At 39.5% G+C, this 16,304-nt stretch overlaps 1 protein-coding gene and 1 long non-coding RNA gene across 2 annotated transcripts in view; both read left to right on the top strand.

The window, feature by feature from the left end:
• The first annotated feature begins 1,216 nt into the window (after window positions 1-1,216).
• The window catches only part of LOC109994828 (ras-related protein Rab-26-like), a 44,714-nt gene continuing 29,626 nt past the window's right edge, over window positions 1,217-16,304 (top strand). The window contains exons 1-2 of the mRNA XM_065949919.1: window positions 1,217-1,682; window positions 6,223-6,333. Coding sequence (XP_065805991.1) covers window positions 1,485-1,682; window positions 6,223-6,333 — 309 coding nt within the window. The 5' untranslated portion in view covers window positions 1,217-1,484. The remainder of the gene's footprint in view (window positions 1,683-6,222; window positions 6,334-16,304) is intronic.
• On the top strand, window positions 8,953-13,564 carry LOC136177291 (uncharacterized). Its single transcript, XR_010664932.1, has 2 exons — window positions 8,953-12,912; window positions 13,045-13,564. It is a non-coding gene; the product is annotated as an uncharacterized lncRNA (long non-coding RNA).

Genomic DNA, 16,304 nt, shown 5'->3' with positions numbered 1-16,304 from the left:
CAGACAAAACGTTTTAACAGAGAGTTCAGATGTGGACACTTTCTATGAAGTATTATAGTCCAGAATTTTGAGTATATTATAAACGAAATGAGTATAATTTTCCTTCCAGTCTCCCTCTCTGTCTCAGTCCATTAGGAGTGTGGGATATACTCTATTTTATAACTCTTTTCATAGTACAGAAGGTTCACACTGGGCCTGACCGATATGCGATATTTGGGGCCGATACCGATATTAGAGAGAAAAAAAAATCTGATCTGACTTATCGACTGATATCTTTCTTAGATCTATGTTCGATTTGTAGAGATAGATACACACGTACACATTTATTTCATTGATCCCTCAAATGCAGTAATCAAACACTTGTAGAAAACATATATATGCAACACCGCTTGACACTCTGGAGAGTGATAATGATCATTATAATCCATATAGCACACTCTGCTGGTGAAAGAGAACTGCTCGTTTAATACAATGAAATGATTTTTAACTGGTGAATAAATCCAGTAATAACAGCACACATCTGTGATAAAATAAGCCAATACCAAAAGTCCCTGGAAATGCAAATATCGGCCAACAGTATCGGCTGGCTGACTTATCGGTCAGGCTCTCGTTCACACAGAGAACATGATTTTATTGCTGGGCAACAGTCACATAATCTGCAGCCACTGAGGTCTAACCTGTTCGATTTTCTTCAGGTTTTTGAGCCACATTGAATCCCAAATGCTTTACGTGAATCATGCACCTGCCAGCCACACTATGAAAGCAGCACACGTAGTAGACCGAACAAAGCCTCTTGTTTAACAGCTTTACAGTTCTCGTGCACAATACCCAGAGGAAGCTCTTCTGAATATTAGAGGATGATGGGTACTTAGATTTGAGGCTGTCAGAAGTCAAGCCTCCCATAACAGATGCAAAGTCTGCAAAGGTGCAAATCTAAAACTTTAAAAGAAAAATCCACCTTAACACCGATTCAACATTTCAATTACTACAACTCCTATTTTACATTACACACAGAGACAGTTATTTACAGAAGAGATTTGTAATGATGACAGACCATGATGGGTACATTTTGAAAGGGAAAAGCATGTATGTATGTATTGCTGATTTTGGTATTGACAAAGTCCAACAGAATGTACAATTTCTAGGATGGTATTCTGTATCAGCGCAAGGAAATCAGCATGCTTCCCTGCGCTCGACACATCACCATACGAGAGAGGGAGGAGATAGAGAGAGAGAGAGAGAGCTGTTTACACCGTGAGCCAGACCTCAGATAATAGTCATCAAGCTGCATCACCGAGAAAACAGCTGTTTGAAATTAAAGACATCTCGTGTCAGTTTGCGCTTTACGCACAGAATTCATTTGACGCACAGGTGAACTTGATTTGCATCGAGCACAACCCCAAAAGTCAACTAAAAGACTCTTATTTCGTACCACTCCTCGCTTCTTTAACATTATTGGCCGAGCTGAACAGGTTGTAAGAACCATGTCCAGGAAGAAGACAGGGAAAGGCAAAGGGAGTTCCAAGAGCCCAAAGGCGTCGCCGAGCAGCAGCAGCAGCAGCAGAGACAGCGGGAGGATGGCGAAGGGGTTGGCCGCCGCTGCAGCCCCGACCTCCGGACTGGTTTATCCCTGCAGACCGTCCCTCGGCAACAGCGGAGAGTTTTATGACATCGCGTTCAAGGTGAGCTGAGATTTCAGGCTGGACCATTCCTCTGTGACAGAGCAGCCAATTTAAAACCCTTAAATAATAACATCAGTGTGTGATTCTTGTTTGGGTTTTCGAAGTTGAAAGTCAATATTTGCTCTTTTTCTTTAACATTTTCCAGGAGTTGTTGTGTTATCAGTTGTCAGTCTGATATTTGTCTTTTCAGGTCAACATTTAACTTCGTATCTTGTAGTTTTCATTTTGGAAGTTAGTTCAGTTGGAAGTGTTTGAGTCCTTTTTTGCTTCATTTATTGAAATTCGACACATTTTTTCCACAGTCATGATTTCGTTTATTGTCTAATCACTGTTTGCAATTTGACTGGTCTATTTTCTGTTTCACAGTGCACATCTTTTCATTATCATGTTTTTCTTGCATTAGCAAAAATGGCTTCTATATTGTCATCTGATTGAAAGGAGTAAGATATAATGTGGATTAACTGTGAGTAACGAGAACCTTTGAGCAAGCTTTAAACAACATTTCATTTAAACACTTTTCCTCCAAAAGGCACAGTAGCACTACCATTAAGACTTTATTTTAAATTTGTGTAAATTCGTCCTCAGTTTTTATGTTTCTATCAAATGTGTCTCTGCTCTAGTCCATGCAAATATAAAGTTGAAGACTACAGTATATTGGAAAACAAGAACATTGTAGGTCTGTGTAATAACATTGAATAATTGTGGGGGGAAGTTTCTATTATTTATGAAATTGTCATGAGTTGTTCTTAAGTTTTGTATTTTGTTTATTTCAGTGTTTAGAATACATTTCCTGTTTTATGTTGTCTGTCTTCCTTCATGTTGCTTGTTTCCATTTTTATTGCTTTATTTCAGAGTTTAGCCTTTACCATTTCCTGTTTTATTTTATAATATTCTTATCCTCGTGTTTCTCTATGGGTGAATTTGAATTGTCATTTTTGCTCAGGAAGGTTCCTAACTGAGTGAAATGACCCGGAAGCATTTAAGTGTCGGCCATGATAAGAGCTATTCGAATTCTCTAAAAGCTAAGGAAAGGTGGGTCAACGCTTCCTTTATAACCTCCTTTAGCATAGGATACATTGGACCATCCTTTACCAAAGGAGATGAGATATGCCGTCCCACAATTCCTTGCGGCCGCAACATTTAAAGCGAGTCGTGCATCCGACTGTTCACGGAAATCAACGATGATCGTAAAGTGACAAAGATCATGTAAGAGATAAAAGATAAGAGACAGTTTTATCCAGATGATGTTTTATTCAACATATTTCATTCACTTTAGAATGTTTTGTACAGTTGTACATTTGTATGTTTAAAACATTGTGTATATCTTGCATAAATGTAACAATTAATTTCATACAATCATATTTACTTTGATGTTGATTTCTGAGTGGACAGGAAGCTGATGGTTTCACTTTTGTTACTCGTAGCCTGGCGTTTATTCCTTTTCTTTCAATCCCAACCTTTTGGTTATTAGGATTATTTCACTGGTAAGTAGGCACAGGGGAAATATTTTTTGATGCGCTTTTTGTCGTACATTTTCGAAAAAATTGTAGTTTCACCTTGGCAGACCCACGTCATTAACCTCCGCCGTCGCATAATGACGTGGCCTAGTGGAAATGTGGTCGGATTCTAAGAGCAACGCGATCGCCTTTCCCTAAGTCCTTTATAAATTCTCCTAACATCTTTCCTTAACCTCATGATGTTTTCCCCGGGGTTAAGGTAAAGTGGATAGTGAAAGGAGATAGGAGGGACAATCCGAATCCACTCTGTGTCCTAGCCTGCGTTAGAATTGTCCCTCCTATCTCCTTTCACTATCCACTTTACCTTAACCCCGGGGAAAACATCATGAGGTAAAGGAAAGATGTTAGGAGAATTTATAAAGGACTTAGGGAAAGGCGATCTCGTTGCTCTTAGAATCGGACCACATTTCCACTAGGAGACGTCATTCAATGCGACAGGCCGGCGGAGGTTAATGACGTGGGTCTGCCGTGTTGAAACTACAATGTTCCGAAAATGGACTACAAAAAATGCATCTAAAAAACGTTCCCCTGTGCCTTCTTACCGGTGAGATAATCCTAATTACCACAAGGTTGGGATTGAAAGAAAAGGAATATAGAATACCAGGCTACAAGTAACAAAAGTGAAACAATCACCTTTCTGTCCACTCAGAAATAAACATCAACATAAATATGATTGTATGAAATTAATTGTTACATTTATGCAAGATATACATAATGTTTTAAACATACAAATGTACAACTGCACAAAACATTCTGAAGTGAATGAAATATGTTGAATAAAACATCATCTGATAAAAATGTCACTTATCTTTTTATCTCTTAGCCTACATGATCTTTGTCACTTCACGATCATCGTTCATTTCTGTGAATGGTCGGATGCGCGAGTCGCTTTAAATGTTGCAGCCGAAAGGAATTGTGGGGCGACATATCTCATCTCCTTTCGTAAAGGATGGTCCAGTTAAAGGAAGCACTGACCCACCTTTCCTTAGCTTAGAGAATTCAAACGGCTCTTGCCATGGCTGCCACTTGAATGCTTCCAGGTCATTTCACTCAGTTAGGAACCGTCTTGAGCAAAAATGACAATTCGAACGCACGGCTAGTGTGTATTGTTACTGTTAAAGTCTTGAGTTCTCGTTGTGTCTTTAGTGTTTCCTGTTTTATTTTGTAGTTCTTGTCCCCAGTCTTGCTTGTCTTGTCTTACTTCCTCCCTTTGTCTGATTTCCCTCCACTTTTGATTGCCCTGATTGTCTTCACCTGTGTCGTTAGTCTCACCTGTGTCTGATTACCTCTGCGTGTATTTAGTCTCAGGGTGGCTTGGTTACCTGAGCTGGGCCACTTCGTCAAGGCTTCCAAGTAGTGCAGCATCAATGAGAAAGAAAAGAAAAACAAAACTCAGATCCAAGACAGACACACAACAAAATTCCCAGGCATAAGACAGCAACGTTGTTTCATGCTATCCAGTGTAATAAACGGCTGCATTATGCTTTCTGTTCATCAAACACCTTGAGAACATGCACATACGAAAGACTGGGGGTGCGTTCGAATTGTCATTTTTGCTCAGGAAGGTTCCTAACTGAGTGAAATGACCCGGGAAGCATTTAAGTGTCGGCCATGATAAGAGCCATTCGAATTCTCTAAAAGCTAAGGAAAGGTGGGTCAACGCTTCCTTTATAACCTCCTTTAGCATAGGATACACTGGACCATCCTTTACCAAAGGAGATGAGATATGTCGCCCCACAATTCCTTGCGGCCGCAACATTTAAAGCGAGTCGCACATCCGACCGTTCACGGAAATCAACGATGATCGTAAAGTGACAAAGATCATGTAAGAGATAAAAGATAAGAGACAGTTTTATCCAGATGATGTTTTATTCAACATATTTCATTCACTTTAGAATGTTTTGTGCAGTTGTACATTTGTATGTTTAAAACATTATGTATATCTTGCATAAATGTAACAATTAATTTCATACAATCATATTTACTTTGATGTTGATTTCTGAGTGGACAGGAAGCTGAAGGTTTCACTTTTGTTACTTGTAGCCTGGTATTCTATATTTCTTTTATTTCAATCCCAACATTGTGGTAATTAGGATTATTTCACCGGTAAGAGGCACAGGGGAACGTTTTTTAGATGCGCTTTTAGTTGTCCATTTTCGGAACATTGTAGTTTCAACACGGCAGACCCACGTCATTAACCTCCGCCGGCCCGTCTCATTGAATGACGTCTCCTAGTGGAAATGTGGTCGGATTGTCAGAGCAATGAGATCGCCTTTCCTTAAGTCCTTTATAAATTCTCCTAACATCTTTCCTTAACCTCATGACCTTTTCCCCGGGGTTAAGGTAAAGTGGATAGTGAAAGGAGATAGGAGGGACAATTCGAACGCACCCTGGGGGTTTTAACGACTCCAGGCGGAACTAGGTCAACGACTCCACTAACTGCTCCCATGTGACCGTCCTTGATCATCAGCATGCTAATGATCCACAGAGGCTCATATTTCTAGCTCTGTCCACTCGCGCTCTGATTAGAAGTGAGAAAGCCTTTTGAAGGAGAGGTGAAATGTCTTCAAGATCTTCAACGAGGCACATTTGAATTATTATCGTGTGTGTGACAGGTGGTACTTTGTTCCCAGATTAACACGTCTCTATGACAGACCCTTGTTGTAATAGTTCATCTTCACAGATCAATATCCTCTTAAATCCTATAAGTTTTAATTGAGGTTTGTGTTGTCTGGTGGGAAGCATCTCTCTGTCCCATTGTTCTGCACAATCAGTTTTCCCAAATGGAGTGTAACACTGTTTGCTCTAAGAAACTACACTGTGTACAGGTATGTATATTTGTGCAGTGTTTTTATGTTTGTGTGCTGTGTTGCATCACCTTAACTTCTGTGTACTGTTAAATACATTTTCACCTGAGTTCTTTCGTTCCCCAAACTCGAAGTACCCTCCCAGACAGAAACAAAAAGCTTTTTAATTGCATCATATAGCCTAGCTCATTCTCCTTCTGTCTGTGTGGGTCTCAGGTGATGCTGGTGGGAGATTCAGGCGTTGGGAAGACCTGTCTGCTGGTTCGCTTCAAAGATGGAGCCTTTCTAGCAGGGAGCTTTATCTCCACGGTCGGCATCGACTTCAGGGTAAGCACGCATACACTCAAGGAAGGGTGAATGTAGTCAAAATATCCTTTTGGGCCCAACATGTTTGAGAAATGTAGTTCTCACACCCAGTATTGACCAATCACCAAGCCTTAAGTTCTTCCACTGCTCTAGGGCCTGACTGATGAGATTTTTGGGGGCGATACTGAAAAAAAAATCGGATACCAAAATATTGCCCGATATCTTTCTTAGGTCTTCCATCTGTAGATACACAGAAACCAGAGGAAAAGATACAGTATATATGTATCACTGCTTGACACTCTGGAGGGTGATAATGCTGGTGGGATATGCTAATATCAGCTGGCTAATTAATCGGTCGGGTTCTATATATTTTAATGGTATTTGAATAGTATGGCAGAATAAAAAATAATTATAATCATAGTGAGTACTTAAATACAGAAAGAGGTTCACGAAAGCAAGTTTATAATTTTCGGCTGGACACTATTTGCCTCTGCTAGCTGCAATGAAAATGTGTGCTAAAATATTTTTTCGATCTTGCTAGCTTATGCATACAGTACAAGTTTTTGGCTGATTTTGTCACGTTTCAGACAATTGGATCAATTCATCAATCAATTCTAAAAACTTAAACAAAGAGCACTCACTTTAAGCTACAGTTTAACCCTTCCCAAGTTCTTTCTAACAGAACCAGGTAGAAATGCAGACTCACACGAGGTAGAGTTCAGTAAAGCAGAGTTTAATAAACAGTCCAGGTAGATACACAGCAATCAGAGGTACTAACAAATCCAAAATCAGAAGGCAAAAGTCAAAAACGAGAAGGCAGGCAAGGTAAAAAATAAAAACACAAGAAGGCTCACTGGAAAAAAAAAAAGCCTTGAATGATGGACACACACAGGAACACATTACGAACTGGCTATATGAGGGATGGCACACTGGGATTAAATACACAGAGAATCAGGGGATAATGAGACACAGGTGAGCACAGTCAAGGCGATGGAGTACAAGGTGGGAAAACACGAGGAGCAGGATTTGAAAGGTAAGGAAAGCAAATCAAGATCTGCACACCAAGAAGCTCCAGTTGGAAGGATTTATTAAGTTGCGATTCAAGCAAACATGCTCTTCCTCTGACTGAAGGTGTAATTTGTGAGTCGCCTTCTAAAATACATTATAGACACACACGTGACCCAACACAGCTGAAATTCATTATTTACCAATCAGGCACTAAAAAAAATGTTTTACATTGTCATAATTGCATGAAGTTAATTCTGAATAGAAAATATTCACTGTAGAATCCATAGGCAGAGAACAAAAATGATCAATACATTTAAATACTTGACAAACACTAGCGGAAAAATATATCCCGATCTATAGGAATATAATTAGTAAAAAAACATGTACAGCTGTTTACATGAAGGTCATATTATAATTCTGCAGGATCTGAAATACAGAGACAAGGTTATGTAAAGTAAAACAGGAAATGACAAAATATGAACATAAATGAACTAAAGGAGAAAAAAACATGACCTCAAGTCACTTTACGGGTTGTGTCACTTTCAATCTCTTTTTTTCTTTTTGCTCAATTGACAAGCTTGACAATTCTACATACCTAAATGCTATGTGCCGGGCTTCCTCTTTTCAAAAAGGAGGGACCACATTTTTAAAAGAGTTAAGGATTCTGCTGTTAGAACTATTAAAGCCACACTGGAACCTCTGGATGGATTAGATATAGCTTGTAGACACTGACCAATAGGATTATAGTCTTATAATTAAAGATGCCGTGTTGACTGAGCCTCTTTAATCTTTTAGTCTAAAAAGTGTGGCTTTTTCCTCTTCTGATAAAAACTAGATCGAATGAATGCCTTGCTCTCTCAAGTTAACCTTGTTGATACATCATATCCTTCTGTAATGTCCGCCTCTTCAAGCTTTGCTCCCTGACAACTGAAATCTAATACAAATCTGAGACACACTGTGGCAACAGTAACAAAGGTAGAAAAGAATATTATACCCACATTCCTCACAAGCACATATTTGTAGTGACAGTATGACACCTGTGAACGTTAAATGACATGAAACACTGTGCAGAAAATCCCACACAGAGGAGAAAGACTTCACTGTACATGGCTTTTTCCTTTAACCTGCATCTCAAATGCTCATTTGACTTTTTCTAAGTCATACGTGTTTCTGCTGTGTGTGAAGGTGTATCTTTAATGAAGGAGGTTACATTCTACGATTACAAAACTCAATACTGCAGTTCACAAGGATGTCTCAGGATGTCTAGTAATTGACAACCCAGCGCAAATAGGGGGCACCATTGTGTGTTTTGTTAACACCAAAACACAGTGCATGTAATTGCAATGTTTTTTATACCCTGGAATCAGAAGTCTTTGGTTGCGCTTTCGCCTGATTCCACTCCTGAGAATACAGTCTCTGAGGTAACATTTCTGCTAGCAGTAGTGGAAAAAGTTCAGTCAGCAGCAATGTTGCAATGAAAGCTGCTTTCCTGCAACAGTAAATGGAAAGTAAGCCAGTGTTGTGATGATTCAGGGTCAGCAGAAATGTGTTTTGGACTAAAGAAAAAAAAAGTTTAGTATTATTGCTCTACCATGGTGCAGTCTTAAATTTTACATGAGGTGACAGTATGAGCACAATATCAGGTTATGTTATTTATTGTGTTTTTTTAAGTCACACCATTCACCTTTAACCTTGGTTATCACATGATGTAGGTATTTTTCTTTGCATGTTAATACTCTAATGCACTTTCTGCATACTAGTGCAATCACATCAGCACTTACACATGCTTAATAATAATTTCTTATTTATTAATCCTGCGAGGGGAAATTCAGTTTTACACTCTGTTTAATGAACATGCTACATGCAGACACATGCTGAAATACAAACACATGCACAAACAGGATCCTATGGACATGCACTAATGGAGAGGTCTCAGAGTGAGGGGGCTGCCCACAGCGAGCGCTCCAGAGCAGTTTTGGGGTTCGGTGCCTTGCTCAAGGGCACCTCTGCAGCTACGAGGCCAATTTCTAGACTTGGTCCGTGCTGGGACTTGAACCAGCGACCCTCCAGGTCCCTACAGACTGAGCTACTGCCGCCCCAATATATAGTATAATATAATAGGGCTTCTTGACAATGACATCATACATTGACATGTCGGTTGTTGCTCAGTGATAGATAGATAGATAGATAGATAGATAGATACTTTATTGATCCCGAGGGAAATTCAAAGAGAGTGTTAGAGTCAATCATCTCTCAACTGGTTTGATTCCCAGCTCTTAGGGCCAGGAAAGACAGACATTAAGTGACACACAGGCAGTAAAACCATCCCTGATTAATGGCCAAGGACAAAGGAAACTCTGAAATAAACATTACACGGTTACGTTTGACTGAAACAATGAAAAGAGAACTCATTTTAAAGAATTCAAAAACCCTGATGACTGTCCTAGAAACTTTAAAGCTCAATTCAAAAATGTTACATCTACTCCTGGTTTGTTTAAAAGAAAAATACTTCACCAAATTCCAGCGAGCACACAGACACAGAAGAAGCTGTATGATGCAAAGTGTGTATGTTCATGTGTGTTGACTGACTGAGTAATGCTGTTTGGCTACGGCCTTATCTCAGTGCAACACCGTCTGTCAACACGGAGTGGGGATGAACTGTCGTGTGCCGAGTGTAGTGGAGGCAATGACACACACACACACACGCTGTATATGCACACGAGTAAACAGGAAAGCAATGAATTGCATGGATGCACATACAGAAAGATTTTGTGATGCCCAAGACACCGTTTTCATTTTCTGGATTTTTAAAGTTCACATGCTCCACATCGACACGTCCACTCATATCTTCTGGTTTTTAATCTTTATCTTTTACTTCCCTCCCACTTCACACCCTTAATATTCCATTTTCAGTAAGTACAACAAATGTCAAGCCTGCTCAGTTATCACAATAATCCAAACTCCATTTTCTAAATAAATAGAGGCGGGATGATGAGAAAAAGTAACAGCTACCAAGATATGAAACTCATTTACTCTCTCTCTGCGATCCTATATTAAGAAAACAGCAGCCTTGAAAGTCAATTTCTATCTCAAACCCAATCAGCAGCTTCCTGGAAAATGAAGCCAATGTGGAAGTGTCAAATTCTGCAGTTTGTCCAGTGTCCGCTTGAGGCTGTCTGCAGATGCACTGGAAGTCACATACACACCACAGCCAAAAAATCCCTTTTTACAACATAAATTAAAATGTTTACAGTACAAAAAATGAAATAGGTTTGATTAGTTATTGTCATCGTGAGCACACACTGTACGGGAGTTTTTTAAAAACAGCTTCATATAGATTTTACGAACACTACGTGTTATTCATAGTTAGGAATGTAGCTGATATGATTGACAGGTGGGCGTGATGTAACGGTCTGTAGAAAAGCTTAAAACCCGCCTCAGCTCCACACTCAGCCTGTCCTTAGGTTGACTGAAAGGAAGGGTGCATCCCAATCCCAACCCTTAACCCCTTTCACTATCCTCTTTACCTGAACCCCGGGGAAAACGTCATGAGGTAAAGAAAAGATGTTAGAAGAATTCATAAAGGACTTAAGGAAAGGCGACCACCTTGTTTTGACAATCCGACTGCATTTCCACTAGACGATGTAATTATGCAACGGCGGATTTTAATGACGTGGGTCTGCCGTGGTGAAACTACAATATTCCGAAAATGGACTACTAAAAGCGCATCTAAAAAACTTTCCCCTGTGCCTCTTACCGGTGAAAGGTTTGAATTTAAATGAAAGGAAAAGAAGCTACCAGTAACAAAAGTGAAACTGAAAGAATGTCACATTGAGAATGATTGCTCACGCTCACCTTCCTGTCCACTCACAAATCAACATGAATCTAAAGTAAGTATGATTGTATGAAATGAATTGTTACATTTTTGCAAGATATACATAATGTTTTAGGCATACAAATGTACAACTGCACAAAACATTCTGAAGTGAATTAAATGTGTTTTTGGTTATTATAATCGGATTATATGGTTCTGCATAATATTGCTATGACTGATGCAGGCTGTGCATGTGTAATGAGACAAAATAGTTGATTCCCCGAAAGAAAAATATCAGATAATAAAGGGCCCAACACTACCACACTCAATGAATGGTCAATAACCATCTACCCAGCTGACTGGTATGTATCCAGATGAGCCAATTATCAATTACTGGCCTATAAAAGGGCAGCTGGGGAGTTTAGTTACAAATCAAAAAAGGAAAATGAAGGAGTTGATGTTGCTGCTGTATGATCCACCATGCAGCAAAAACCAACGAATGATCAGAAGGAGGAGAGTGCGACTGCGGAGGCTCATGGCTTTGTGTGCACAAATGGTAAGAGGATGCTGATATGGGTTTAGACCAAAGATCAGAGCATGCTTCAATTGAACATACAATCAAAGCATAATTTAAACTAATCCCGCATATCTAATGTGTTCCTATGTACAATATAGGAATTATGTTTTTTATAATGCATCATTAGGTTTCAAAATGAAAAGAAGACAGGAAAAAACACACTTGTATGTATTGACAGTTTATTTTTGTCCTTTGCAGGAGAGGAGAAACATTTATGCCACCCCCAACCCCCCTGGCCCCCTCGTTCAGATCTTTTTTGATCAAAGATGAGATCTGAACTTTGACTACCACCTGAGTCGACTGATGGCTCTACTCAGGAGGGAGAAGATCCATGGCTGGGGGTAGTACATGGAGGTCCTCCTGGTGGTCTACTGGCTGGCACATAGGTTGTCTTACACTGTCTCCCAAAGTCAACCGTCTTTGACGTTGTGCATCGGATGTGTGACACCTAGAAGAAGTTGTCCACTTTCCAACTCTCGCTCAGTGTGCTGAAGTAAGCAATGGCTTCCAACACCTAGCCAACAGCCCAGCCTTCAGCCGCTGTGTGGGAGCCATTGATGGATGCCACATCCGAATCAAGGCTCCCCATGGTCCTCATGCAGCAGATTACCTGAACAGGAAACTGTTCCACTCAGTCCAGCTGCAGGCGATTTGTGACAGCCCTGGCAAATTCCTGGACATTTTTGGGGGCTACCCTCGGTTCAGTCCACGACACGAGGGTGCTGCGAAATAGTCCAGTGTTTGTCAGGGGCTGTTACCCACCAGCTGGTTATTTCATCGTTGGGGATGGGCGAAATCTGTGTCTCAGTACACCCTCATTACCCCATACCGTGAACCAGTGAGGGAAAGAGTGGAGGTGCGCTATAATGCTCACCATGCCAGAGGGCGATGCATCATAGAGAGGGCCTTTGGCATGATGAAGGCACAGGGTGAGGGATCTTCTTCAAAGCCCTGGAAGTGGATCACACCTTTGCTCCGAATGTTGTGGCAGTGTGTGCCCCCCCCCCCCCCCGCACTGCAGGATCATAACTATTTTTATTTTTTTTAGGGTAATGCATGGGTTTCTGGTTATATTTTCTATCAATTATGAAATTGATTTGCACTAATGTTATTTCCCCCATTTTCCTTTTCTTTCAGTTTGACATAATGGCTTGAGCTGCCTGTCTTGCCTTTGTTTGGGCAGTCTAATTAAGAGTTTTAGGTGAGTATGTATTGGTGTCAGGTTATACCCTCCTGATGGATGGCTGCAGAACTTTACATTTGACGTCATTCAATGAAAACAACAGGACTAATTTAGTTTGTAAATTTGTTCTATTTTTGTATTTTTCCCAAGTTCGCTCAGGAATCGTTCATTCTGCTCAAGGAGAGCAGCATTGGCGGCGTCATCTTTTTTTGAAGATGGGCCAACATGCCCCCAGCTCCTCTTCTGCCTTTTTGGTGGGAGGCTTAGAGCGGGTGGAGGGCACTGACTCCTCATCATGTGGCAGGCTGGAGGGATGAGGAGGAGGATGAAACCTCGGTAGAAGTCTGGTCGTGGTTTGGCACCAGACATGAGGCAATGGGAGTGGGAGGCTGAATGGAAGGCCTTTCCCCCCAGAGCCTCATGCGTGGCATCAAACCACGGCCAAGTCGCTGCTGTTGCCTCACCACTGTCCGTGCCCGTTTTGCTGGGGGGGGATTCTTCAACTCCTATTAACACATGGATGAAAGAATATTACTGAAAGGGCCACAGTGACCAAAAGGCCTAATGGAATACTGACAAGCCATTCAACATGTCCCTGTATTTCCTATGAGCTTTGAACAGCACTTTGATTTGAAACACTTCATAAATAAAAGTATTATTATAAACATTGTGTCTACTCATAATTGCTTTTGCCTGAAATGTTGAAAATTAATCAAATGTGTAATGTTAGATAAGTCATTTCCATAAGACTGGGGTAGCCAACGTAAGACTGTTTTAAATGTACATGGGAATAGCCACAAACACTATAGCCCACCACAGTGCCCAGCCATATGATTTGCTTTGGCCTACCTTGTATTTGATTTAAAAATTATCCCATTTTATAGAGGACTGTATGGCAGTCACCTGCCCCTCTTGTCCCATCTCCTTCACCACCTGCCTATAGGTCAGAATGAGCTTAATACCCTTTTATAATAAAAACGTTTTTCCCAACAAATATACTTAATCCCAGGCTAACTTTGCCGCATTCCTCTTCCCACTGAAGAGTGCGTCCAGTTTAGTATCTGTGACTGAAGGAAAGTGTAATGTTATTTATGATATTGCTTACGGCTGCCACAACACTCAAAGTGGATAAATAACGAATGCAAAGTGAGCGTAGGCTGCACTAAAGGTTAACTTCACTTTGATCGTTTTTACAACATCAGCATAACATTCATAGTTCGTCTATGGGTTTAAGATTGTTGAAAGTTGTTCAAGGCATATTCTTGTAATTTACATGATCTGCGTGCCTTTTTGGTCATCATTACTTTACCTGAAACGGTCGGATGTGCGAGTCGCTTTAAATTTTGCAGCCGCAAGGAATTGTGGGGCGGCATATCTTATCTCCTTTGGTAAAGGATGGTCCAGTGTATCCTATGCTAAAGGAGGTGATTGATTGATTACATTTATTTCAGACATATCAAATAAAATCAAATATATCAAAAATACAAAACAAAATGAAAAGCACGAAAATACAATAAACAAAAAACAATGTTCAAATTATTTCACAAAAAAAGAAAATTACATATATTCAATTGATATGCCTGAAAAGGAGTAGGAAGAAGTATAAAACTTATTTAATCCTACCCCTTTTCCACAGCTCAATAATTAATATTTACTAAATTAAATTCCTGTGTTCCTTATAAGCTATCTATATACAATTTGCTATATGATTATTACTATTATTATTATTATTTATATATATTTTTTCCCTTCTTAAATCTCTCCCTCATGCCTGTACCTTTTGAGAATCATTGCTTTGTGTATATTAAACTGGTTTAAACTGGATCATGTTTGGACAATGCTTTAGCTCCATGCTCATACCATTCCACAGTTTCACACCACCAATTGAAATGCATTGACTTTTTAAAGTCGTGTGAACAGCTAGCATCTTAAAATGTAACTTTTCCCTCAAATTATAACCCCCCTCTCTGTCAAAAAAAAGTTTTTGAATATTACCTGGTAGCAGTTTGTTTCTTGTTTTGAACATGATTTGTGCCACTTGATAGTCAACCAGGTCAATGAACTTTATAGTACGGTAATGTAAAAACAGGAGGTTGGTGTGATCATAATCGTGCTTTATTGATTGTTCTTGTGGCTCGTTTTTGAAGTGTGACTAGTGGTAGCAGTGAGCTTTTGTAAGTGGTCCCCCAGACCTCCACACAGTAATTTAAATAAGGTAAGATCATTGAACAGTAGAGAATATGCAATGATTTGTGATACAATATATGCTTTGCTTTACATAGGACTGAGATGCTACGTGACATTTTAGATTTAACATGTTTTATGTGAGGTTTCTAGCAGAGCTTGTGGTCTATTGTCACACCTAGGAATTTATTTACATACACTCTTTCAATATTAACACCATCTATCTTAACATTTACGTCATTATTTAAATTCAAATTTCCAATTTTTCAAATTTGTTTTGCTTAAATTCAATGATAATTTATTATTGTCAAACCACCTTTTTAATTTGTTCATTTCAGATGTAATTAACTCCAGAAGCTGCTGCAAATCCTCTCCCGTACAAAAAGTATTTGTGTCATCTGCAAATAACACAAATTGTAGAATATTTGAGGTTTTACATATATCATTTATATAGCGAATAAAAAGAATTGGGCCCAACACTGACCCCTGTTGGACACCACAAGCAAACAAAATGACGTGTATTCACCTATGGTATTCACCCAACTTCACAAACTGTTGCCTTTTATGTAGATAGCTCCTCAGCCAGTTTAATACAACCCCCCTGATACCATACCGTTCGACTATTTTATCAAATGCTTTTTTGAGATCAATAAAAACACCAGCTGCATAATAATTTTGGTCCAGGGAATTTGTGATTTTGTTTAATTAGCTCAATGACTGCTAATGAAGTGGATCTGTTGGGTCTGAATCCATATTGGCTGTCAGTTAGTAAGTTGTGTTTATTGATAAATTTGTTTAGTCTGTCAGCAAAGAGTTTTTCTTAGATTTTTGAAAATTGAGGAAGCAGTGAAACAGGCCTGTAGTTTGTGAAGTGGTGTTTGTCTCCAGTTTTGTACAGCAGTATGACTTTTGCAATTTTAATTTTTCTTGGGAATTTACCAGTTTTAAATGATAAGTTACAGATGTGCGTTAGTGGTTTTGCAATTGCCTGAATGACCTGTTTAACTATTCTCATGTTAATGTCATTATAGTCAGTTGAAGTTTTGTTTTTACATTTATGAACAATCTCTATAATTTCACTCTCTTCCACTGCTGTTAGAAACATTGATTTTAGATTAATGTCTATGAAATCATAATTCTTGTCGTCAGATCTCACAGAAACAGGGATTTTTTTCAGCCAGTATTGGTCCAACATTTACAAAATAATTATTGAAGCCATTAACTGC

This window comes from Labrus bergylta, chromosome 21 (genome assembly GCF_963930695.1).
Source record: "Labrus bergylta chromosome 21, fLabBer1.1, whole genome shotgun sequence".
Classification (NCBI taxonomy): domain Eukaryota; kingdom Metazoa; phylum Chordata; class Actinopteri; order Labriformes; family Labridae; genus Labrus; species Labrus bergylta.
The sequence above is the reverse complement of the archived record's forward strand: the minus strand, read 5'-3'. Positions and strand labels throughout refer to the sequence as shown.